General features: G+C 37.2%; 3 protein-coding genes and 1 long non-coding RNA gene across 6 annotated transcripts; all 4 read right to left on the reverse strand.

Annotated features, from left to right (window-relative positions):
* Positions 1-2,135: 2,135 nt before the first annotated feature.
* Positions 2,136-5,114, reverse strand: LOC132702036 (uncharacterized). The gene is made up of 3 exons (XR_009618843.1): positions 4,760-5,114; positions 4,281-4,537; positions 2,136-4,195 (listed from the first exon to the last, which is right to left on the reverse strand). It is a non-coding gene; the product is annotated as an uncharacterized LOC132702036 (long non-coding RNA).
* A 3,482-nt stretch (positions 5,115-8,596) lies between these two features.
* LOC132702190 (eukaryotic translation initiation factor 4E type 2) lies at positions 8,597-10,047 on the reverse strand. 2 transcript variants are annotated; one of them, XM_060670689.1, is made up of 5 exons: positions 9,906-10,047; positions 9,517-9,853; positions 9,375-9,452; positions 9,083-9,270; positions 8,597-8,748 (listed from the first exon to the last, which is right to left on the reverse strand). In XM_060670689.1, exons 1-5 carry the CDS (start codon positions 9,953-9,955, stop codon positions 8,709-8,711), a joined length of 693 nt encoding a protein of 230 aa, XP_060526672.1. In that variant the 5' UTR covers positions 9,956-10,047; the 3' UTR covers positions 8,597-8,708. The 2 variants fall into 2 exon arrangements, with proteins under 2 accessions (XP_060526672.1, XP_060526673.1); XM_060670690.1 differs by having other exon boundaries at positions 8,629-8,809.
* A 1,145-nt stretch (positions 10,048-11,192) lies between these two features.
* Positions 11,193-12,645, reverse strand: LOC132702189 (zinc finger Y-chromosomal protein-like). 2 transcript variants are annotated; one of them, XM_060670686.1, is made up of 3 exons: positions 12,481-12,645; positions 12,246-12,425; positions 11,193-12,192 (listed from the first exon to the last, which is right to left on the reverse strand). In XM_060670686.1, exons 1-3 carry the CDS (start codon positions 12,612-12,614, stop codon positions 11,205-11,207), a joined length of 1,302 nt encoding a protein of 433 aa, XP_060526669.1. In that variant the 5' UTR covers positions 12,615-12,645; the 3' UTR covers positions 11,193-11,204. The 2 variants fall into 2 exon arrangements, with proteins under 2 accessions (XP_060526669.1, XP_060526670.1); XM_060670687.1 differs by lacking the exon at positions 12,481-12,645 and having other exon boundaries at positions 11,193-12,202; positions 12,246-12,444.
* A 2,037-nt stretch (positions 12,646-14,682) lies between these two features.
* On the reverse strand, positions 14,683-26,395 carry LOC132702231 (protein AF-9-like). Its single transcript, XM_060670735.1, has 9 exons — positions 25,913-26,395; positions 25,631-25,857; positions 25,330-25,576; positions 24,906-25,116; positions 24,701-24,830; positions 24,478-24,642; positions 23,200-23,781; positions 20,112-20,234; positions 14,683-18,170 (listed from the first exon to the last, which is right to left on the reverse strand). Exons 1-9 carry the CDS (start codon positions 26,094-26,096, stop codon positions 17,964-17,966), a joined length of 2,076 nt encoding a protein of 691 aa, XP_060526718.1. The 5' UTR covers positions 26,097-26,395; the 3' UTR covers positions 14,683-17,963.
* Between the last annotated feature and the right edge of the window lie 608 nt (positions 26,396-27,003).

Below are 27,003 nucleotides of genomic sequence, written 5' to 3' on the forward strand. Positions count from 1 at the left end.
CAAAGATTCCGAGTAGTTAACATCATATTAGTTCTGAATATTACAGGTGGCTATGGAAAGTCCGATATATTAAGTAGGTTTATGCTATGGTTGGAATATTTACGAGGTTTGCACAAACTCAATCACATTTAAAAATATAGATTGGTAGATAAAGATTTAATTTTTTTTTTAATTTAACTTTGTCAAAAGTTTTTTTCTTTCCACCAAGTACCGGCATTCCAACAGTTTCATGCCATGAAATTTTTGAAAAATTTCATTCGAGTCACAATTTTGCGAGGTGTATGCGAAGTTGAACTCTTATTACCCAAGAATTAATAAATAAATAAAAATTAAAAAAAATTTACGATTTTTATCAATATTCATTTTCAAAGGTGTAAAAAATGAAACAGTTCAACAATATTTGTGCTGTTGTACTTTCATCGCTTAATTGATTAATGAGAAAACCTGGGAGTACTGTGTCAGTATCAATATTTATATAGTCCTATATGAATTTCAAAGTGGGAATTTTCTTTTATTGTTATGTCAAGTGAAAATTTCTTGCAAATGAGTTTTACTTGTCCAATAGATAAGATCAAAGTTTACGTACACAGTATACACACACGCAAACGCATTTTGTATATTTTGAAAAAAAGGTCTTTGGAATTAAAAATTATTTCAGATAAGATGTTATAAGTTTTAAAGCTTTCAAATATTTTCTGGAAGCATTAGACAACAGAACCCAACCTGCTCACCGGTCTCCGCTAAGATGGCGCAATCGGTTTCCTAATAGTGCTGATGATCGCTAATGATCATCAATTTTTCGTCTGGTCTATCGGTGCGCGCGTCCGCTGTTCGACGACCGGATAAATTTATATACGATTGTTGTTTGAAAAAAAAAAAATGTACCAGTGTTATTTTTAAGACCTTGTAATACTGTGCCTGTTCGAAAATGAAAAAGATGTATTTTTTAGCGAACGCAAAAATTTGCTCGCCATCGTCGCCCCTATTTGTAGTAGATTCACTTGTTTTTTTCGATGTTTAAAAAGCGAAATTTTCCCGAAAAAGTGCTATTTTGAAAGTGCCAATTGACTAATCCCGTTAGGCGGAAAGATTATTCGTTTTTGTCGTTTTTGAACTTCAGAAGACATTTGCGCGGAAAACTTATTTCATTTAACCCAAAATGATCTCGATTATTTTTAAAATGGCAACAAAAATAAATAAATGCAACGATTTTAACGGTTTGAACGTTTTCCAATTTCGCTGCTCGCAAGGGTAAGCGTTAACCATCAATCGAGAAGTTGTTCTAAAACAATTTTCTGTATAGTTTTATTTGTAATTTGGTAAATACTTGTATATTGTTTTAAAACAGTAATTTATTTGCTTACAAGTTGTAATTGTACAGATTAGAGTAAGTTTTTTTGTACAGAAAGTGTTTTTCTTTTAAACATCCCTCTTAGGGGTATAATTTTTTTGTACTATGTATATTATGTAAGAATATAGGTTTGAATAAGAAAAATGTTTATTACGCCTTTGTTTTGATGTACCCAAAAAACATGCACGTCGTAGTGCCGTAATCGCCGCTTAAATCGCTGAATTAAGAATATTTATCGATTAGTTCAGACACGGGTGGTGGCGCACATGCTATAGTGGTGTCACCTCTTGTTAAATGCTGGAACTGACTAGTTGAACCAGGCAGCAGTAGATGGCACACGATCCGATCATGACATGAAAATGTGGCGACATCTCTTGTTAAAGAGCCGAACTAACTAGTTGAACCGGGCAGCAGTAGATGGCGCACGATCCGATCATGACATGAAAATGTGGCGACATCTCTTGTTAAAGAGCCGAACTAACTAGTTGAACCGGGCACCAATAGATGGCGCGCTCTTTCGATAAACCGATAGTGGCGCTATCTCTCGTTAAATCTCGAAACTAATTAGTTGAGGCATGCGGTAACAGATGGCGCGCGAATAGAATAAAACATTAACGTGGCATCATTTCGTTAAATGGCGAAACTAAACAGTTGAGTCACACTTACTCATTAAAAGGAATACGCGAATAGCGCATCTCTCTAAATTGTTAAATTTTAAGGAATTACCATGCATGAAAAAAAAAAAGACACATCTTAATTAGAAAGACTTTATTACATATGTTGGAGATGGTAATATAAATAATAATAGCAAAAAAAAAATAGAAACTCGGGCAGAGGGGTCCTGATGGCAAGCGAGGCGACAGGGTTAGACTTCTCGAAAATATTAAAAGAATGCACAATACCGTGCTTAAAAATAATCAAATCACTTAATTGATTATGAAAGGGAATCAAATGATCCGCGACGCGCTGGCTCAACTACAAAATAGCCTATCAAAAAGTATTGAAGCTACTCAAAATCCGTCCTAACCACTAATGCTTCTATAAAGCCGGACTGTCTTCACCGGATAGCGTTCTGTTCAATTTGGAAAAACACCGAATTGGGTTCCCATAGGTCCACAATATTACGAATGACAAAATTATAACTGTCTAGGCCAGACCAATAAATAATGCGAGTCAAAAATAAATGTTTCATACATCCAAAGCGAAATATGAGAAAGTATGCACCACTTAAAACTAAGAGCGCCGACATATATGCACCATCAAACTTTTGGGGCAAATCGAAAGAGCCAAGGAACCAGAAACCTTTACAAAAAGCCATCTTCAAGTCTGGGTTTTCAAAAAGTAAATTCTTATCACCCCTAAACATAAATCTGTTAGCTATATCTTTTATATGACCACAAAAAGTCACGTATGCTGAGTCAGGACGGACGAGCGTCAGGCCGTTACATCAACGCAAGAACCAACGACAGTACGACATAGACTGAAGAGCCGCAAGACAATATTGTAATAGGTGGTCAAATAGATCAGTGCTTTGGTCTCAGGGTCGAAAACCTTACGCCACCCCTTAAGTTAACAAATATAAAAGGAGGCATAAAAAAATCCAATGTCAATAAACCTCACATCACAAAAAACTGAAAGTTTGGACATTGAGAAGTGCATTATTATCGCTTCATTCAGCTGCAATCAAAATAAAATTGGATTGAAAATGAAAAAAAATGTGTGAAAAACATGTTCTTTCTTTGCGCCACCTTGTAAAAGCAATTAAAAGAAGCAGTGTTGGAAGAGTTTGGATACTTCCTCTGACTTAATCAACTGCGTTGCGCAGCTGGTTAGGAGATGAATTGCAGTTTTCTCTACTAAACACAGCCTGCATGTGTTAAATGATAGTAGTTTTGTAGGGTATGTTTCGAGTGCTGCAATATAATTTAATAACAAGGTATAGTGGCGAAAAAAAGTAATGGAATTTTAATTGAACTTTACTAAACTTTGTGACGTGCCAAAATCTCAGGGGCGTATGGTAAATGGCACCACAATACCCGGCTAGGTTACCCGTAGATATTCAGAGTAGTTTAGCTGCTATCACCAAGCCCTAACAAAATGTTTAATTCTGGGCGCCACGTGAATTGTAAATCTACGGTCCGGCTCGGTTACCGCAGCTGAACCAGACTGAACAGCACAAGGTGAGCCCCCCAATCACGAAAAAGCTCTGCCTGCTCTGCACCTCGGCACGTTCGCAGTGGGCTCAACTTCTTAAATGGGGCAAGAAAATGAAACTCTAAATTTAAGTGAATGAATTTAATTAAGCTGGAAATAATATAACCTAATTCGGTGAAACTTGCTAAACGAATGTACAATGTTAAAGCTCGACCAACTAAATTACGGGTGTATCAGGTGATTTTCTGAAACTTAGTAAAGTGTGCACCAGGGGTATACAGAGCGCCCGCGGAGAACAGGTACTGCAACGTGCGATAGCAGAGGTTATTTTCGAACAAATCGGGCTAGTGCCACTCATACGGGTGCGTCACAACAGGGGAGGGCCACTTATAGCATTAACAAAATCCCATATAACTAACGGTACCTCACAAGCTTCATAGTTTCATGTCCCGTTGCATTACCGTCCTCGGCGTCCACCGCTCGCCACGTCCTGGCCCAAGTGTTTCTAGGCGGAATACGTATACAGTGCACGGGGCTCGGTCAATAGGTGGGTCACAGCTCACAATCCAACAAAAGCAAGTCCGGAGACAGTGCACGGGCAGACTCCGTACCAATCAGTGGGTCACAGCTCCACAAATCCAACAGAACCAAACCCGGATAAGCAGAAAAACCAGGAAGATAAAAAAAAACCTAAAAACAAGCGTCTCTAGCAACACTACCCCCCTAACAGCGTAAAATTAGAAAACAGTGCCAGATTAGAGCAAGGTTAACCTACCTCGGCCACGAGGGTTTTCTTAATGGGGGGACCAACGATGTCGGGTGCCCCTAGGAGTCTCTATCGGGAATTGGACGGCAGATAAATCCCCTCTCGGGAAACTTGTGCACCCAAGTAACAAGTCGCAGTAGCCGCGGCGGAAGGCTCGATCCCCAAACTCGGGAAATTTCCAACCAACATTCCAATGACCTTCACCAGGCTTCTGCCGCCATCAAATCCATCGAGGAAAAAAGGAGTACCGAAACCCCGTTTACTACCTTAAATATAAGTCCTCAGCCACAAAAAATTGGAGGGAATCAAGGCCTGAGAATAGGAACCAATCGAAAACTAGCAAAACAAAATAACCCTAGGCACAATACCAACCTAACACTTCCAGGAGGAAACATTATTGTCTGAAGAATAAAACAAAGTGTTGTTCGACCATAACTAGCATAATTATTGAATTTTGTAAGTGGGAGTTCTAAATTTTCTTCGCTCACCTGAGAAACGAGACCCACGAGACACTGCCTAAAATTGCATGCTCCACAAAATCGTCGTCAAGTACCTTAACTTCAATCAAACATCGCGCTACACCTAAACAAACCCTGAGTATCTCGGCTTAGAATAATTTTTTAATAGTGAATCACAATCGAATCTTCTAGACGCGGCATTTCCATCATCAAAGCCAACTGCCGAAATGCACCGAATTAGAGTTGTGTCAATCGCGATTGATTCGGTCAGTTCGATTCAATCACTTCATAGGATCGAACGACCGAATCCCGTTTGTTCGTAACGATTCGATTACCTTGTTCGCTCTCACTGCCGCCATGACCGGTCTGAAATGACCGAATACAGGACGAGTTGCGAAATCGATTGGTAGATTTGCTTATGTATTGAATTGAATATTGAATGAAATATGTTTTCCACACAGGTATTTAATTTAAACAAATTAATGTATTGCCGGTACAACCCAATACGTACCACCTATTTTAAAAAAAATTATGATGCAATAAAGAGCGGAACACAGCTAAATATTATACTAAACTAAAACAGCAACCATAATATATAGACAAATTCAAATGAATCTGAATCGGTCGTTCGGGCTGTTCGGATTCAGTGACTATTGTCGCTTATGTTGGCAACAAAAAGTATCCTTGGTCCTCACAAAATGGACGATTGACACCACACTGCACCGAATACTACGAAATGCTTGGTAGTAAATTCAATTCAATAATGCATTTCACTAATACAGTTGGGCACGACAAATGCTTGGCAGTAAGTCAAGTCAATTATGCGTTTCACAAAAAATGTTGGGCGCGACTGCTAGGATCATTTGCCCATTGCCGACTTCCGTCGAGGATTTTCGCTTCTGGTAAATTGACCACCACGTACAAAGAAGAAAAATAACCAATAATTTGCTCAGCTAGCAAAAAACGATTCTGACCGATACCAAAAAAAATCGGCTTCCCCCCGCTTCCACCGCTGACCATCCGGGCCCATCCGGCCTCCATACCGGCGTGAACGGAGAAAAACGACGGGGCCGACGACGATTATCACTTTAAGACGTACACTGAACACTCAAAACACTAAATCCACACCGTGGAAACCGATATCAAACTTTTTGGGACGAATACATGGGATTCTGTCGGGAGCGAACGGAGGTTAAACCGCCGCGTGCAATGCTCCACCAAAGAATCCTGCTTGGCAGTTCAAGTTCAAATTCAAGTATGCGTTTCACAAAAAAAATGTTGGGCTCGACTGCTAGGATCATTCGCCCATTGCCGACTTCCGTCGAGGATCTTCGCTTTTGGTCATTGACCAACACGTACAAAGAAGACATATACCCAATATTTGCTCAACTAGCAAAAAAACAAATTTGACCGATACCAAAAAAAACCGACACCCCCCGCTTCCACCGCGGACCATCCGGGCCCATCCGGCCTCCATACCGGCGTGAACGGGGAAAAACGACGGGGCCGACGACGATTATAACTTTAAAACATGCACTGAACACTAACAACACTAAGTCCACACAGTGGAAACCGATATCAAACTTTTGAGGACGAATACAAGGGATTCTGTCGAGAGCGAACGGAGGTTAAACCGCCGCGTGCAATGCTCCACCACAGAATCCTGCTTGGCAGTAATTATTTTAGATGATTCCCTCATCTTTTTTTCAATATTGGACACTTTCCCACAGACATGCGCCCATTACCGACATCCGTCGAAGTTTTAAATCTCCAACACAGACCACAATTGTAACGTCACAGCAGCAGCTCACGTATTTAGTAGACGGGGTCATAGATAATAAAATTGTAAGTTGACGCAACCATAGTCCTTTAATTATTGTATTTACCTATTATATATACTGTCGATCAAAATACGATTTTAAATCATTATATAAAACCCAATAATAGTGAAAAATGATTTAGAGAAGTAATCCAAGGCGACCGTTTAGGCGTTAGAATCTTATAAAGCGCACGCACTTACTACTACTACTTCTTCTGTGGACCCTTTCCAGATAAACCGACGACACTAACCCCAATAGGTATCTTTCGCAAGCTATTGCAGCTTTCCCTTTTTCCAGTGTGAAGTTAAAGTTTTATCAACCAAAAATAAAATAAATAATAATATGTTAATAATATTAATAATATTAAGCTTTACGCAATAGTTAGAAAAAATTAACATATAAAAAAAGTTGCAAGATGATATATTATTTCTTGAGTTCTACAAAAAATATCAAAGATCATCTCAACCTTTTTGACTATATTTATGATTGGAGTGCCAATAGCAAAAAACTGAATATAACTACAGTTTTGCATATATTTAAGTAAGTACATGCATTAAGTAGTTATCTCGACTTGTGTTTACATGCCTTAAACGAAGAAAATTGGATCACACACCAAGTTACTTTTGCATGCCACACTCAATTAACATAAATTTAAAATTTGTATTTCCTTTGTCGCCAGTACTTGTGACAGAATGGATTTTATATAATTTGGTACGAACCAATCGTTAAATTACTGAACAGTTACTGCATCCAGCTTGTGCTTAAATTTCTTACCTGTGGCCAAAACTACGATAGGACAGTCACTTCGTAAGCACTAGATTATAGTAACGGCAACGAGATTTCTGTAGCGGACCGATGATACGCGAATGCATATAGAATTCATACACTTAATTGCACTTTGAACCACCAATGTCACACACTTAACCAGTTTTTTTCCAGAAAATGTAATGCCATCTGGTCATATTTTCTAAAGTACGAGTTACGAGACACGAACTGACACCCAGGGCATTTCGTTTGACGTTCGCATGCGCAATTTGCGTATCAATGATTGATATTTTCTTATTACTGTGATCGCCAATTGACATTGTTGCAAAATGCCACCAGAAAAATATATAAAACGTTAAAATGTGCTTATTTAATATTCCCTGTTTAATAATACATTATAATGCAAATCAATAGAGATAAACTGAATTGAGCTTGTTAAAAAAATGTCGCAATGGCTCAAGGTAGACAGTTAATTTTCAAACATATTTTTTACAGAATGTAAATACGGGAAATACATACATTTGTCTTTATCAAAAATTCAATCATATCAAAGGGGTACTTGTACCTTAAGATACAATAATAGTTCCTATCCTTATCAGCTTAAGAAGGCGCGTAGCTATTTGTTTCTATCCTTCCCCGATTGCGTACCATGATTGGGCGAATGCTCATGGTGATAAACCAAAATACTTGAAAACGTCTAATTCTTTGAAGCACAGTTCAAAAGTAGAATAGTATATACGGACATTTTACAAGAAAATATACAATTTTGGTGGAGCGCATAAAAAACATGACTATAGGAGATCAAACATCCGCATTTTCTTCAAAAAAGTACGTAAAAACAAATGAGAATGCCAATGCTAGTCGTTCAAAGAATGTCATGAATATTAGGTTAACAACTTTTTTGACTTGGACATTTGGAACATTTTCAGGAGAACAACCTGCCCTCCTCAAGGAGTTAGATGTCAGAAATGCTTAGAATATGGTCACTGGTCTTATGAATGCAAAGGTAAAAGAAAATATCTGCACAGATCATCACGTACTCAAATTTTAAAGAAGAGACTTAAAGAAAAGGAAGAAAGTGGTAGCCAACAAGTAAATTCTCAAGAAAAATCCAAAGTGAAAAAGAAATCAAGGAGTTCGTCGTCAAGTAGCGATAGCAGCAATAGCAGTGATGACAGTAGCAGTAGTGATGAGAGCGACTCATCAAGTTCCACAAGTTCCAGTAACAGTTCCGATACTAATTAGATATAACTTTTGTTTGTGAACGTTTGTATAGATTTATAAATAAAAAACTTGCGGGATATTTTTAAAAAATTTATTTTGTTAAAATCTTTTCAATCAAAGAATTTGTATTACCTTTATGAGTCTGCATGCCCTTTTGAAGATGTGTGGAGTCAACTTTTTATCATATTATTTGGGGTAGATTTTGTGGCACTGAAAATTGGTGCAATAAGTTGTTACTTGCACTGATGTCCCTCTGTTTTATAACAAAGATCTAATGGATTTATACAAATGTGTTTATATGTACACAAAATAACTTGACTCAACTTTTAGGGCCATCCATAAATTACACCACATAAAGCCTCCCTGTTTTGACACCTTTAAACTAACAGCATTGCCAATTTGAATTTTATAAATTCTTAAAACAACTTTTAAACTTGCATTAAATTGCTGGTCAATGTTTCAATACATTTAGAACCATCCGCATAATGTGTGTTGTAATTTATGATGACAGGAAGCCACAACACAATGGAGACAATATACTCACCCATATTTGAGGCAATCATTATGTGTCTTATATTCCATTGTAGCGGTTGGTGGTATATTTAAGAGTCGTTTTAATACATCCCGAATCCGAGCCGTTGTGGCTTGATCTGATGCAGTTTTATTCCACACACTTAACAAATATTCCTGGTACCTAGTTGATACAACTACTCCACAAATTTCATTACCCGCCTATAATTAAAAAGCAACACTCAAAGGATTTTAATAAATAGAACACCCAGAAAATTATAATTATTTGTTTATGAAAGGAACAAAATTTCAAATTACAAACTCACAACAAATTGTTCCCCTAACATGGCCATACACAGGTTTTCCCATGCTCTACCCGCCTGCTCTTTTTTAAGTCTGATCACCTATAAGGAATTGAGAACATATTATGACTTCTTTCAATTTTTTGGGTTTGGGCTACATACGTACCCACTTCCCTCCTTTTTTATTTGCCGCATCTTCCCACATAGGTTTGATACCTTTTTTAAACAAGTGTAGATCCCGATGGGCTGGTATTTCATGGAGTCGAACTATGTGTGAATAAAGGGCCCACCACTGCTCAACAGTCCCTACTTGTCCAATAAGCCTAAGATTTTGTCCGTATTTTTGTGAACCCTGTATCTGAGAGGGTCGTTTTGAAAACCACAGGCAATATGGATGCTGCAACCTATGCTCACTGGCAGGATATTCAATAGGGCCTAAATCAGTAATATTTGGGCCAATATCGTCGTCATTATCGGACGATTCTTCATGGTGATACTTTAGACTAAAAACCATCCATTACTTAAACTGGGTTGGTTATTAAATCTGACACCTACGTTTCAAATTTGTTGGTCATGTTGTAATTATTACTTAAGTTAACTACCATAAAATACTTCTATCACAGCCCGAGCTTAAGTTTTATTTCTCTAATATTCTACAATATTCTTGAAGAATGAAATCACTTCTCTTCAAATTGACCTTGCTTGCGCTCACGTTTGTATTCTTTCAGAACACAAATTTTGTGGTTATAAATAAAGTGGTAAAACGGAACCTCAGAATCCTCATATATTTAGTAATATGTGCAAAACACAAATGGAATTAAAGACTGCAAGGTTCTTAAATTAAATGCAATATCTTTTTAAATGAAATAATTCTAATACACAATCATTAGTTCAAATGTACCAATCAGAATGACGTAATTTGACAGAATACACACTGCCGAAAATTGAAATGTGCCGAGATCAATCGCCCAAACACAATTAATAAACTAATTTCGGATTGAATTCCATTTTATCGTAATCCTGGCAGTAGAAGGGAAATTTTAACTTTTGACCTCCAAATGACACAACTGCATAGCTTTACCATACTGTTATATTGCTTTGATTTAACCAGGAAGTTATATACAACTTTATACAAAATGCGAATTGATAGAGACAAAATGAAAGTTGAATTTGAGAGATAACGAACGAGTCTAAATAAAAAAAAAAATGCTTATCAAAAATTCACTAGTATTTTTGTATAATTGCTTATTGTGGCCACATAATTGCCAATTGCCTGTAAAACTGCGTTTTTTAAGTGTTTTTATTTATTCATGTAACAGCAACAGCGATTTAACTAAAAAATGTTAATTTGGAAAATACAGTTGTTGGCTTTTGAAAATTATTATGAAAACATTATCACTGATGCCAGCTATCGAATTGGTAGAAAAGTATCGAGTCCAATTCTTTCACGTAAAATCGAGGCAAAAAGACAATTTAATGAACAGTCTACGAACAAAACTCCAGAAACTTGGAAAATATTTGAAATGGATATGGCGACATAAATAATTGAAAATTTGGCAACAAGGCACAAAAATTACCATGGTAATTGTTTTCTCTGACGCCATCTATTATATGTGTTTCCAACAAGATTATGGTGAAAATACAATCGATGCTTATAACAAAGGACACGAACATGACTAAAATCAACTGTTTCGTAGCAACTTGTCTAAATTTGTTTAGGCATCAATGAAGCAATCTCCAGCCTATTGGTAAAACTAACTTTTATAATGGCATTGTACCAGAAACAAAAATAACCTGAACAGGCTGGTAAAATTTGGTTAGCAAAATAACAAAAAAAAAACAATTGATATTAGTTCAGTTGTCCATTATTTCGGTTTTAATTGCATGTTTCTTAATGTGGGCAACCAAATTTTTCTTGTATTTCGTCTTTAGTGAACAAATATAACATTCATACATAGGTACTAAATCGTCCTTTCTATGCACTAACGAGTGCCTATTCATATTTGACTTATCTACCGTCGAGTAATCACAAATATCACACCGTAACATCTTCACTTCATGTATTTTCATGTGCCGTTTCTTGTGTTGTTTTAATCTCTCATTTGAATTGCCCTTGTAGGGACATATATCGCAGCTGTAAGTGAAATTTGTTGCGTGTGTCACCCTGTAATGTCCCCTCAAGGAGTGTTTGTAGATAGTTTGGAATTCACACTCCTCGCATTTGTAAATATCATTCGCATCTAATTCATTATGAACTTTTTGATGATTTGTCAATGTGGCTTTAGAACGCAGTTTCTTATTACACACTTCACATTGGAATCGATTTTTTACATCGTGGTTCTCCAAGGCTACATACTCCTTGTGAGTTTTGCAGTGTTTAGCTAATTTGTACTTAAAATTCGTCTGAAAAGGGCAGAAATCACATTTACACAACACTGAATGACTATGACAATGCCTCTTGAAGTTTGCACAATAAGGAGTTTTGTAATTGCACTGACTGCAAATATAAAGATCTCTCTGTTTCTTGGAGTGAACATTTACAATGTGATCATGTAATCTCTCCTTGAGATTTGCTTCATATGGGCACATGTTGCACTGAAACAATTCCGCTTTTCCAATGTGTTTGTGGCGCAAAATGTGTCTTTTAAGGTTTGCTTCGTAAATTGTCTGGTACCCACATTGCTCACATGTAAATGTTTTCTGGGTTGCCAGACCTGCGTGAGTTTCGACATGTCTGTGAAAAAGTGATTCCTTACTCGTTTTAAAAGCGCATAAACTACATTTTAACCATGTTAGGTTAGGGACTAGTCGCCCAATCGAAACTGGTTTAGTTTCTTCACATCTGTAAAAAACTGGTGTTTCTTTACAATTTGGTTGGACGAATGGTTTACTTACTGTGGAACTGCTGTATCTTTTGAACACAAAGAATTTTCTTTTGTAGTATCATGTTCCACTTTGCAGTACTCTACTGAGCTTCCATATTCAATGGCAAAAGAATTTTCTTGTTTTACACTTAAAATTTCAGCTTCACCAATGCAGGCATCATGTTCTTGTTGCTCTACGAGGTCGATTTTTCTACGAAAAAACCATGAAACCCATCTAAAAAAAATGTAACAAATAGTAATTTCACCTTTTCTGTTCACAATCCAAAAAATTATGCTCGCTAGGTTCATATTTTATTAAAGCATTTAAATTAGGACTGTAGCTATGACCAAATTCGTCTTTAATAAATTCACTTGTGAAGAAATTATTTGCGTGGGACATCCTAATCGCAGGACCGGAACCACAAATATGATTTAAACAAATGTCAAAAAACTCTTCTTCTTTTCTCATAAAATTACAAAGGCCACGAAAATATTGAACCAAAGTTCAGTTCAGTCCAGTCCAATTTTACAGTTTTGATTAGTTCCGTACAAACATGCAATAAATTTCTTCGCAGCCCAAATTTAGTCACAAGTGTGATTTAATAGTTGTAAGTAATATATTTTTTGAGTAAATAAACAAAAAGTCGAAAAGCTTTTCAATGGATTATTTTACCAAAATGGCTGCTATATTGTCCGCCTGCCAAGTTAAAACGCAGAATACATACTATGTCGATTCTGTGGTGGAGCATTGCACGCGGAGGTTTAACCTCCGTTCCCTCCCGACAGAATCCGTTGTATTCGTCCCAAAAAGTTTCATATCGGTTTCCACTGTGTGGAGTTAGAGTTTTGAGTGTTCAGTGTATGTTTTAAAGTGATAATCGTCGTCGGCCCCGTCGTTTTTCCCTGTTCACGCCGGTATGGAGGCCGGATGGGCCCGGATGGTTCGCGGTGGAAGCCGATTTTTTTTGGTATTAGTCAAAATCGTTTTTTGCTAGCCGAGCAAATTTTGGTTATACTTCTTCTTCGTACGTGTTGGTCATTGACCAAAAGCGAAAATTTTGGCCATAGTAGTCTTGCCCAACTGTTTGTAAAGTGCAAAGGAGAGAGAGAGAGACGTACTATGTCCATCCTTACTTTTATAGTGGAAATAGTTATGTAACACCGGTTAAGGAGCAAAAAACCGCACATAATCTCAATCCCAAAGACTTCCGCCGCGTTGTGCTCCGCCCCCGTTTTGATGTACCCCCTTGCTCCCAGAGTGTGCTCGGTCCCTTATAAATCCAACTTGTGAAACGCCCTGTTTGCCCAGGTGTATGTCCGGGTTGCGTTCGTTGCCTCGGTTCCGCCCGTCGCTGCTAGATGTGGCGCGCGCGCACTTTCGCCAGTATTCCGGCGGCTTCACAGCCAGGCCCTCCCGGCGGACGGAGGTGACGGGGCGGCGCGGGGATGAAGGGAATAGAGTCGACGGTAAACAAGTCGAGTAACTTATACAGAGTGTATATATATATATATATATATATATATATATATATATATATATATATATATATATATATATATATATATATATATATATATATATATATATATATATATATATATATATATATATATATGCCAGAAACACCGCTTGTACGAAGCTTTACGTTGTCTACATTTAAACTAATAAATATTTGTTATTATATATATAGCTTTTCTTTTATTAAACTTGGACACACCGTGCATACCTGATTATTGAGACACTCAGTATAAGTTACTCGACTTGTTTACCGTTGACTCTCGACTATTCTCCTCATCGCCGAGTCACCGCGTCCCCGTGATCGCCATCTGCCGGGGGAGCCTCGCGGTGACGCGGCCGCCGGTTGAAATACTGGCGAGAACGCGCGCGCGACACCTAGCAGCGACGGGAGGAACTGGGTAGACGGAACATTCCAGAACTGCAACGGGGCAAACATAGCTTTACTCAAGGGGATTTTTAAAAGGCGGAGGACACTCTGGTAGCAAGGGGGTACATTTAGGACCGGGGCGGAGCACAAGGCGACGGGGGCCCTTTGCGAGGGGCTTTTAGGATTGAGGTTATGTGCAGTTTTTTTGCTCCTTAACCGGTGTTACATAACTACTAGTGGATATTTGTTACTAATAACCATGAGATGTCAAAATAGTATGCGATGTATCAAATTTAATAAACGACACGTTTGCTACAACTCGTAGTTTTTGGACACATTTTTGCAAAAGGACTCGCTAAAGGGAAATGGAGGTACTTGAAGAGTGGGGAGTAGAATAAACAAATTGATAGAAAACTGACCGACGAGAAATAATATCCGTAATGACAGCAAAAATAGTATGGGGAACGATGTAGTTAGTTGCCAGCGAGGCTTCCAGTGAGGCAACTTACAAATTACAACTTACAATGTAAACTTTGATCCTAGATGGGAGATGGAAATAAAAAAAAAAACAAAAAAATCGGCAACTTTTATTGAGACCGCACTATCATTTTTACCTAACCACAAACCAAGTAAGAAAGTATCAATAAGAGATCTGCTTTATTCGCATAATTAGATGTTTTTCTCTACAGTCTGCTTGTATTAAATTTCGTGTAAATATCCTCTAGCCTATCTAACCAATCGCTATGTTAAATATCATTTGAATTCATGTCAAAACTGATGCAGCATTTACGTAGGCTAAAAATTCATGGCACCCGACCAGCAAATGCGTTTCCTTGTCTTTTACCAAAATTCGCGCATCCAAGCGAAAACTGTTCTCGAAGGACTCGAAAGGCACGACAAGGGTAAAGCTAGATTGAATATACAGTCACGAACATTTATTTAAAACAAAAGTACGGTATTTACAAAACTAAAGGGCATCGTGGTCGTGAATTAACGCACCGATCATTGCTCTCCAATTCAGACTAGGCGACTTTGCGGCAATGTATACACGATTTCGCTGTGACACGACAAACAGCATATTTGCACTAGAAAATTACACCAGAAATGTTCGATCCCGAAAATATACACACAATATAACAAACGGCGAACAAAAACAACTCGATAAAATAATAAATATTTTACAACGATTTAATTTTTACACGGCGCACGAGAAAAATTCAACCAAAATTGAAGTGGCGGCGATTATCTGCTAAGTAATTTGCTGCGACCCGCAAGAAGTCTATCAAGAATGGAATATTCGCTATTCATCTGAACATAGTATGCCTTTTTTTAGTTTCCATTTAAATAAAAATATGCCCAGGCTATGTCAATACTGGCGTTTAAATATTTGTTAAAACAAATTTGGGACTTAATGCGATTGCTTAACGTGGGCAAAAAACTAAATATGTAAGTAGATAGGCTTCACGCGTTTTGCCTTAATTTCGGTCATGTTGGCATATGCCCACAATTAATTGAAATTTAACAGTGTTCGCTAAATTTGCTTAAAACACGGCCTAAATCGCGGTAGAAACCGTGTATCCTATTTACTTATTTACCGGGCGGCCAATTAAGGACCCTGGGTCCTATCTCGGAAGTTAATTGTCATAGACTTCTGGTGAAAAAACGTATAAATAACGCGGCCAAAACAAAAAAAGGTTAGGAAATGCGGTTTTTACAATATATGTTATTTAAGAGTATTTCTCAAAAAACGAGATTTAAAATTCAAGAATGCGAATACGCACCCTGGCGGGCGTTTTATAAATTTAAAAATAATTTCCAGCGTTTTCTCTTGGCCACCCGGCACGTACAAAATGCACAAAAGTTTTCAATTAACCAAAACTAACGCTTACATCGATTCGCTTAGGCTATTTTTCGTATTTTTTTAAAATGGGTTAATTTTTTTTTTAATATCCAATGGAGATGATTTCAGCTTGTTCCAACTCCAGAATTATTTGTAAAACACCTAATACGAGCAAAAGAATAATTAAAATTTCGAAATAATACAGTTACACAAATTAAGGCACAAATGCTTGAGTATTTTTGAAAATATATTGGGTGCAATCTGCTGGTTTGATAGTAATTTTTAATTCTAAAACAATTTTTGCAGTTTCCCTGAATACCGCTTGAGTTCGAACCATTCTATATGCACTGGCTATAACTAGTTGCGCACAGTTGCACACTTAAATGAGCATAGTTTAGAGAACCCACTGTACATTTTACTGTACAATTTAATTAATAGGAAAATATAAACAAACAATATTGGTAACTTTTTTACACTTTACTTATTCCAAACCTTATGTGACCAAAAATGTGCCCTTCAAGTTACGTGAAAATAATGACATCGACACAAATCCACTTCAGCAAAATCGCTCATGAATAGGATATAATGTGATAAAGTTTAGTACTTAAAACAAAAGTTAGGACACTTTTTTCGGATTGTTTTCATTTCCTATCCCTATCCCATTAATTCTTAATAAAATGTGACTTGCCTTGGGACCGTGTGAAGTATAAACAATAATTTGGTTTTCTTATATTTTTATTGAACTGGCGGCCTCATTATTTCCGGCAGTCTTGTGACTAATTATGACTTTATTAGAACAAGGATACACTCGCAACAATTTTTAGAAACATTAAGATGATATGCCCATTTTTGTAAATTCTGGAAAGTTTTACAAAAGCGATTGCATAAAAAAAATTAACCAATAACTATCAAAATATGAAGTGAAATAAAATAACTTTTTAACACCCCGATTACTGAGCAACATTTTACTTAAGCATGTCAAAATTTTCAAGAATTTAACTGTGCTTCTTGGAGCATTCATTGCGGGCCACTCTGTAAAGCGCGTTCACAATAGCGATGTACAGCGCGCGAAATGGTACGAGCTATGGTGTTCGTCAAGATATATCCGGAAAAAACAAAGAATAATCGGAAACCTTTTGCTCACTTTAGAATTTTTGAAATTCATTAGACACTGTCACTTTTTTTCTCATAATATTTTACATAATAATAATAATCTCCTTTGGTTTGCAGTAGCAGTAATTAATTAATTAATAATACATATGTTACAACCACACATTCCTTTTAGTATAATAGTACTCCTTAATGCGCCTGCGTGAAATTTGTTTTGATATTAGACTTTAATAGTTTTTCACCAGTTTCATTGAACCGACTTTGCCTCTATTTTTTTTTATTTAAGTGAATCAATATTTCCGTATTATTGGCGGACCACAAAAAGTGTTTGAAGTAGTTTGTAACAAGATAAAGAAATTATACAAAGAATTAAATAATCTTGGTAACTTACAAAAACACTAGGGTCTCTACTATTAAAATAGGAAATATCTTATATGCATTTTTAGGCAGAAATACTTTTACTTCTCTCTCGTGAATAAAACATACCATGAGTTGTTAGGTTAGAATAGAATAAAATTTTTAACACAATCTGTTTAATTTAGAAGTGGTGGTTCTCGTAGTGGCATAATAAAAATCAATGATTGAAGAAACATTAGAAAAATGTTACGTACAAAAGTATACTATTTTTCATTGACTTAACGGACCCCATAGCTTTTACCAGTTCCCATCATGGCTGCGCCGGATTTTTTTCGAGCTGAGAACAATTTAAATCGCTAGAAAAATCGCTGGTTCAAATCGCCGCTAAATTAATTTAAGCTCATTTCTCTCGGAATCCGTGCCATTCTTAGACGACAAACTCGATAGTATCGAGCTCACTCGGCTTCAAAGTCAAAAGTCACTTTACAATTGCGGAGTGCGTCCACGAACACCAAACCGAGACCCGGTAACGATTTGAAACATGCTGGAAAACACATTACCCCTTCGCGGTGGAAAAGAACGCCTGCAACTGCATCACCGTCGACCTGTCCAGCAAACACAGGTCGAAGTCGAACGTGTGGGCGGACACCTCGTACCTGCCTGTCTCCGCGATCAGCTGCACCACCTTCTGCAAGTCGGAGTTGTCTTTTAGACCCATGATTTTGTGCTGAAGCTCCCTCAGCATGCTCATGTACGCCTCCGCCTAGAAATTATAGTCCATGGTCAGTCATTGTTATCTGTTTTTTTATGGGCACCCTAAACCTAGGTGACATCTAAGACTTTTGTTTTGTTAGACTACTACTACTTACTTTACTTACCAATTCTGCGGTTTACGTATTTAATAGATGGGGTCATAATGGAAAACGCAATGTTTTCAGGACTATACATTCAAATCGAAATTAAGACAAGACGAAACAAACCCTCGAAGTTAAAATTCTATTTGTCTTCTCTATGTCTTGACATCAATAATAAAACGGACCACAGTACATTGAAAAGGCCTGGCCTGGGTAAAGCGGAAGCTCGGTAAATTGGCTATTTTGGGTTCTATTATTCGAGGCCGTATTCGAAAACTGCGAAAAACACTTATGAGCAATACGTCTTATAGCTCTATTAGTTCCCAACATCCAAAATCTCAAAGAAATAAAGTAGCATAAGGCCTGCTGTCCACAATGGAGTTGCTTCTTATGAAAATCGTCTATTATAAGATCAGTCAATATGTACTTATTAGAAAGCAAAACGGGATGCTTTTGTTCATAATCGAGTTGAGAATAAGTAAGGCGTGCTGAGAAGCAAATCTTGGTCAATGAAAGGAGCAATGGTGTGGAACAAAGAGTCTTATTCCAGAGGTTGGCAACATCCTCATGGAAATCTTCGGTTTATACTTGTCTAACAATACGAAGAAGAGTCTCACATAATTCACACTCTGTGAAAGGACCTTTTTTAATTTTTGACGCTAACTTAAAAAGAAAGCTATAAAAACGTCGGTAATAGGTAAGAAGACGAAGTATTTTCTGTAAACATGAATACCTATCCAAAATGTCGCCGACGGGATTATAACCTTTTATTATCATGAGAATAGTAGCTCTTTCGGATTATCAAAATGGACACACTCGGGATTGGATAATTCATTGGATGGAGACGACAATCAGGCTGGCTCCGGCCACCATAAAGGGCAATCAATTATATACCAAAATTTATAGTTGGCGTAACGATAGTTCTTTACAACATTTTTCGTCCCTTGTTGCCAAATATGCAATAATCAATCCTTTCTTATACCCTGTCCTTTCTTTCCATTCATGCTGCTTTGAATTCCTTCAGTTTAACTTTATTTTTGGTTTTAAGCATGAAAATTCGTTTTCTATGATATTGAGAATTAACAAATTTTATGCTGTAATAATTTTTGTATTAACTTCAAGAATTTGATTTTTGTTTATCTGTCACAGTAGAATTTTTGTTGATAGTCTGCTATACTTTTTATACTATTGTCGCAAGTGATACTGTTTTCACGATAATTTTGAAGCGTCAATAACTGATCTAAAATCGTATAATATAGCTATTGACGTTGTTTTCATTATATAAATTTTTGTTACAGTAAAAGTATTTCGCTAATTACTAATTTGAAAACTTGATTTCACGTTTTCAGTTCATAAGTCAATCTCAAAAGTGAGATTACGAAGATGTGAATTTTATTATTGCATATTTTGAAATCGTTCCGATTTTTCTTTTGATCGCAAATGTTGAAGTTTTTAATGAAACATGAACATTTTGCTATTTGGAGTTTCCTGGAAAAATCGTATAAAAATAACAGTTGGGCAACACTGTGCAGCCGGACGTCATTTTGCGACCATAGTTAAAATGATCCTCGATCCTCATCTACTAAATACATAATTTGCAGCATTGCCTTTACAATTTATTTCAACATTTTTCAAGCGCCACACAAAATGTGATGTATGAGAATAGTCTCTAGATTTAAACTTGGTATATGGAGAAACTATCCCATTCGCAACGTTGCAACAAACTGAAACCCCCCTCCACTAATCTGTAGTCGATTGGTTAAAAACGAGGTTTAAAACGACGGGCGCATCCTACATCGAAGATAGTAACGCAAAAATGAAAATCTATGTCAGAGACTTATGTCACTCACGTCTTCCTGAAAAGGTATGGGATTGGCGTCTTCGGAACTCGACACCTTTCTCTCGTCGTCCGAATTATTATTTGTGTCTTCCTCCTTTTTCTCGACTTTTACCGGCGGCTCGACGATTTCTACCTGAAAGCGAAATAAAAATGTCAACCGGATACCAATATACAACCACGACCTTTCGAATATGTCACGATAATAATTGACAATCGACACATCTGGTATCTGTCTAACCAATTTGTATTCATGTAATTATTATACGGGATGTTTCAATAAACGCCCCGCTAAATTAATAATTAATGTTGTAAGAGAACGGGGTCCTCTCGGGGTGAAGTGGGTAGCACGAAAACACGGAACAGACTTCGTACTATTTACTGAGATTGCGTGTCTTTAACAATTGCGTGAAATAAAACGAAAAACTTCGCGTCCGTCGCGCAACGTCGTCGAACAACAACTTCTGTGTCGGTATCCGGACTTGTCGTGACGTGCGGGGTCCGAGCGGGATCAAAGGGTTTTTTGCGTCGGGCCGTCTTAAGGCGTTGCGGTTAAGATAATGGCATCGGTGCAGTGGTGGTTCGTTACAATGTTGGTTTGGTTATCACTTTTATTACAACAAAAATTAGCCAAATAAGAGTCTAGCTGGCGGTATTTTTTACGTTTACGTACGTATAATATCAGTAAAATAAATAAAAACTCGAAATAATGTCCCATCATTGGGGATATTTTCAACATATCTCCTACCACTAAATCCTAATTTTCGTTCTTTTAGCAAAATATACATAAATTTTCGGTAAAAACTCAATGCTATTTACTTGTCGTCTGTTGCATTGGAAATATTGGATTCTGAGTTATTCTGCAATCAATTTAGCAATTATCGAACGGATAGGAATAAGAATACAAGTGAGAAACAACGGGGTGGTGGTGTTTTAATTGCCATCACAACTCAACATGATTCATCCCCTCTTCCAGTAGAGCATATTTTTGTTAGGGTTAAGCTAAGCATTGCAGCATCTTAAGCATCTTTGGATCTGTGTATATACCACCAGCATCTGGCATTGAGGTTTATATGGATCACATACAGGTTGTAAAGAGCATTGTGATGAATTATAGCAATGGTACCATCATTATCGTTGGGGACTATAATCTTCCAAATTTAGATTGGATTTATAATAATGTGAGTTATAAAAAATTAACAACAGTGATACAGTTTTGTTGTCTAATGTTTATGTTCTTGGGTTTGTCTCCGTATAACTGTGTTTTGAATACAGTAAATAACTCTATGTTGAATCTCTGGTTTTCTAACCTTTATAAGTATAATCCTGTGATAACTAGCATCCTTCAGTATGTTAATGTTGAACATGAAGTCCGATATAACTTCAGGAAAGCGAATTATGGTGGTCTAAACAATCATTTATTATATCATAGTTATTTTCTCTTAACAATTTTAATGATATTGTTGATAGATTTTAAGATATATTATTTGAGGCTCTGGATATCTTGTCATTCGGGAATGCAGCTGATTAATGGTTGTTATTCTCAGAATGTGTCTGCTGTCGAATAACAGATAATAGAGAAAGTGGGGGAATTCTGGAACTTTGACAGCCATAAAGCACACCGCGGGGATCAAATTCCGGAACGTATGTTCCTTGGCGATAAGCACACTGAGCAACGAAGGGAAATATCTGCTACACACTTGGAATCAATTTATAGTAACTTTAAAAGTGTGAAAAGTGATTAAGTGTTTTGTGGAGGGAATATACAGTATGATTTGGCAGACCCAATAAATATGATCAAGCTAACATTTGACAGTTTGTTGAATGTTAAAAAGGGGGGGCAGTAGAGTGCAAGTAATTGTGTGTCACTATGGATGAATCCTTACGTTTTGAGCCATGAGGATTTCATACTTTACAGTTCAGATGCGCGATCCATCTTGGAGTATGGCTCAACAATCTGGTCTCCTTTTTACGAAATTCACAATCACCGAATTGAGGCTGCGCAGAACAAGTTTTTAAGGGATCTTAGGCGTGGATGGGTCAGAGCGATTTCTAAATGGATGTCATTGAACTGGGGCAGGCTTCATGGCCTGGCAACTCTGGAGGACCATAAAAAATTTCTGATGTTTTGTCTTTGGTGTGATAAATGGTGCCATTGACTCTCCTTGAATTCTGTCAAGTTTTAATTTTCACGTCTCTCCTAGTGATTTGAGAGGAAATCACCTTTTGTCTCCTGTATTGAATAATACTCGACTTGCTCAGAATGTGCCTGTAAATAGGCTGGTCTCCTTTGTAAATCAATACAATAGCATTGATTACATATATAAATAAAAACGCCATCATAACACCTAAAATGTCAATATGACTGAATATTGCCTATGAGTTCGCACGGAATTTGAAATCTTTAAAATCCAAGTGTCCTTTGGAAAACAAAACAGCAAAAATTATGATGGTGATGTTTCAGTATCAATCACATTAAAATCGCAGTTATTCATAGTACCCCTATTTATAAATAAAATGTGTTCCCCACCTGCAGATGTGTGTGTGTGTGTCATGTTTATTAAAAACGCGAAGCTGTGTGCGAGGGAGTATCCTGTATTAAAATGCAAAGCGTTTTATTTTATTGCAATATTCAACCATATGGGAATGAGTATTTATTATTAACATTTATATAATGTTTCAACAGTAAATTTATATATTTTTTGCTAAATGAGCAAATATTGGTATTTAATAATGGACAGAATTCTGTAAATATTCTCAAATTATCTTTTTTACCTCTTTTACTGACGTTATAGCTTAGAAATAAGATATGAATGAGTGCGGATTTCACTACCGTGTTAGACTCTTATTTGGCTAGCTTTGTTGTGATAAAAGCGATATAATGTCGCAAAACGCCCTCTAGTCGCGATACAAGCAATCCAAATCAATATGCTTAGGGCAGTGCTGATGATCTACGAAGAGCTCATCAACGACTTCCAGTTTGACAAAATGAGTTCAGCTATTCTGAAGTTATTGACACCCTCACGCCTTTACCACAAGTACTTTTCGAGACAGGGCCGATCATCCTTCTCAACTAGCAACCCGGAACAATTGTGGCTTACCTGCGTCTCCGCTTCCACTTTCCGTTTCCGTTTCTTTTCGTGGTCCTTGTCCCCCTTCTTTTCCCGTTTCCTTTCTTTCTTGTCCTTTTTCTTACTGGGCGGCGGCGCGTCGTCCTCTCCGCGACCTTTCTTGCCGAAGGCGCCATCCTTCCTGGGCGATTCCTGCACCAGGATGGGCGACGGGGACTTGGAGGGCGGCGGCGGCATCTGCTGAGCTGGACTCGGCTCTCGGCTGCTCAGCTTCGAACCGTTGGAAGTGTCGTCGTCGATTGGTGGCGGCGGCGGAACGAGCTTCTTCGGCGGCGGCTCCACTGGGGGCGGCGACGGCGGCGGTTCGCTTTTCGGGCTGACGCCGAAGAGGTTGTTCGTCTTGTCCCTCTCCTTCGACTCCTTAACCGAGATCTTCTCGAGCTTCTTCTCCTCCCTCTTATACGATTTTTCCTCCTTCTTTTCCTTTTTATCTTTGTCCCTCTTTTTGTGTTTGTGTTTCGTTTTTTCTTCAGTTTTAGATTTCTCTTTTGGTGCCTCTTGTTTTTCAGCCTCTTTGGTCTCTTTGTCCTTTACCTTGTCCTTCTTGTCTCCCTAAGAGAATACAATTAACAAGTTAATTTTTTGACGAGGTGATTGTCTTATTTTTCCATTGAGCTTTGGTGGAATCTAACGGCACTTATAGATCTCTATAGATTTATTTTTTAGTTTTATCGAATAAGATTTGAGTTGATATTTTTCGTCCAATTTATTCTTTGCCGCATATGCAGGCAATGCTGTAAACTCCAGGTATCTCAAACGGAATTCTGTCTTTGATTAAAAAAAGATGTCGAGAGATTTTTGAACAATTGGTAAATTTGGAATCTTTTATGTTCAAAAAACTGAATTTTTAGGATTTGTCACATACATACATTATTTTTTTTTACGAAAACCGCAGTAATAGGCAAATATTAACAACAATTATTGACAATTTTTTCAAGGAACCAAATCTGAAATAAAATCTAGGGTGTGACATTTGGAATACCAAAATTGTAGTCCATTTTGTGTTGATCTGGCAACGCCACACTCGGGAAAATATATCTAAAATTTAAATACCGTGAACCGTTTTTGAAAAAGTTCTCTTAGCTGGTTATTCAAAATCAAATACTCAATCAGGTGTCACCCTATATACTTATATTTCGACTCTAGTTAAAAAGATAATTTATATTTTATATCCACAATTTGTAATTTTACTTCCAAACTATAGTAATATTTTTTCCCGTCAGAAGTCTCATCCAATTGTAATATCACCTTTTGCACCTGCAGCTGCGACCCCACGGCAGCGTTCGCTTCGTTTTCCTTGGTGGCGCCGCCACTGTGGTTGCTGCTTTCTTTGCCACTCTTGATCTCCCGACTTTTGTGTTCCTTGCTCTGATCCGACTTATCTCTCTCCCTTTGTTTGTTTTCTTTGTGTTCCTTAGGGGCAACACTCACTCGGTCAAAAAATAATTTCTCACATTTATTCATTTATTACCTTATGCTTCTCCTTTTTCGCTTTTTTCTCCTCCCTTTTTTCCCTTGAATCTTTTTCCTTTTCCTTTGCCGTTTCCCGCTCTTTGGCAACGTTTTTCGCCGGAGAGGGACTTTTTAAGCGCTTCGGCGATCTAAAATTGATTTTGAGGTTGCAAATTACGTCAAATATTAACGGCTCGAACTAAGAAAGTGTGACAACGTTTTACCTCTTTGGGGTGGGGCTTTTCGCCCTAGGTGGACTCTTTTCCCTTTCCCTTTTATCCTTCTTATCTTTACTTCGTTCCTTCTCAGTCTTGTCCTTCTTATCTTTTTTCTCGTCCTTTAGTTTTTTGTCCCCACTGCTTTCATTCTGTTTCTCTTTGGATCTCTCCTTTTCCCTATCCTTGTGACTACTTTTCGACTTGACCTTTTCCTTCTCTGCGTGGAATAAAATCAGTAAAAAAATGCGATGCAAATATAAACAAACAAACATGGTTACCCCTCCTAGATTTGACCTTAGTTGACAAAAATTTGAATATTTTACTCATTAATTTAAAGACAGTCATTCAATTAATTCGATATAATATGTGGTGAATTGTACACGACATTTTTGAATTATTATAAAAATATGGCATTAGACAATACACCAACCTTTGTCAAGTTTTGGAATTGCCTTGGGAGGATCCTTCTTGGGAGGCTCCACAATCTTACTGGTCTTGGTAATGGGGGGACCAAACAGGTCCCTAAATGTGTCATCGCCACGGGACTCCTCTGGCTTTATTTTGTACCTTTTGGTTGGCTCCGAACCAGTCAGTTTTGGTTTACTAGTCATTTGAGGTTTTTCCTCGTTTGAAGATAATCTTGCGGACGAATCTTCTGGACCTTCTCCTGATCCAATCTACAAGCATGGTAGACTGGTGAATTAGAAAGGCAGAGTATTAGTAAAACTTACCACAGCGCCGCCTTTCAACAATTTATTTCTAAAATCTTCGCTAACAGAATGAAACACATACTTTTCCTTCTGTACTTTGTGAATAGGGGGGCCGTTAGGCTGCAAATGCAGATCATAGTTAAATTGAATCCTTTTTGGTTCTTGGTTGTTCCTCAAATACACATGGATAGGTAAGTTGAACCCGGCATATCCTGAGGTCCTGAGCGAATAAGGCGGTTCTTTAATGACTATAAATAAAAAAATAGATTAACAAATTCAAATGCAATAAAAAAAAATTCAAACCTCTTTTCGGTTTTGCAAAAGTTTCGTGTAAGTAAAATACAACTTTTTCGACGTAATAATGTATCTCAGCACCGCCAGAGCCTCTAACAAATACCTCCCAATCGTGAGTAAACCCTTCAGGTGTTGTTTTAGTTCTTAATGAAGCTTCGTGTCCAATTTCCAAATGTATGGTTAATGATGACATGGTTCGTCTACACAAAGCCTCGTGTATTCGCCATGAAAGTGAGGTTTTTCGAACTGGTTCATTTAGTTTTCTGACTCCAAACTAGTAACCTAAATTTAGAACAACACTACATGAGGTAGAGTATTGCTTTCCAGCGGCTTCATTAATCTATTTGTTCGAATTTCAAATCGGTATAATCATTGTCCACCAAAATACAAATTTTATTCAAATTTCCGACGAATGATAATATAGTTGGTTGTTGATTTTTTAACTTTTACGGCAATGTTTATTATAAAATATTTTTATTATCGCTTGTCAACATAAACAGACTGCAACATCTAAATGTCAAAGTTCCTAGTTTGACCAGAATGTTAAAAATGAATTTAAATTAAAAACAACAAAACAAAAACGTTATAGTTAATTTCAAGTTTCAGATTGCATTTCATAACATCGCTGTTTTCTTTATATCGGCATAAAATTTATTATACATTTTGTGACGTCAGAGACGGGGACGAGCTGCCATGTATTTGTGGTCCCGGCAAGTTCTCACTTTGCTGCTATATTTTCATTTTTATATTCTTTGATTGGGTCATACTGTTAAGTCACATTGTTAAGTTCTGGGAACGAATCAATATCGCGCAATATTATTATTTTTTTTATTACAAGCCATAAAAAAACGCAATTATCACGCTTACGTCCAAACACCTTTCATACGTCTGTACCGGGTATCGGAATTCGACATTTTAACGCGTTTCCTGATTTTTTTGTTTTTTAGACACAATTTTCAAAAATTTATTTTAGTATACTTATCAATCAATTCGTCTAAAGTCTAAAAGCTATAACTATTCTTCAATTAATTTTTTGGTTAGTTAGTTTTCGAAAAACATTATGGACCAAACCTGTTTTGGTTTCGTTTTCGTTCGTAAAC

This window comes from Cylas formicarius, unplaced genomic scaffold, assembly GCF_029955315.1.
Source record: "Cylas formicarius isolate icCylForm1 unplaced genomic scaffold, icCylForm1.1 PGA_scaffold_5__7_contigs__length_24384050, whole genome shotgun sequence".
NCBI lineage: Eukaryota > Metazoa > Arthropoda > Insecta > Coleoptera > Brentidae > Cylas > Cylas formicarius.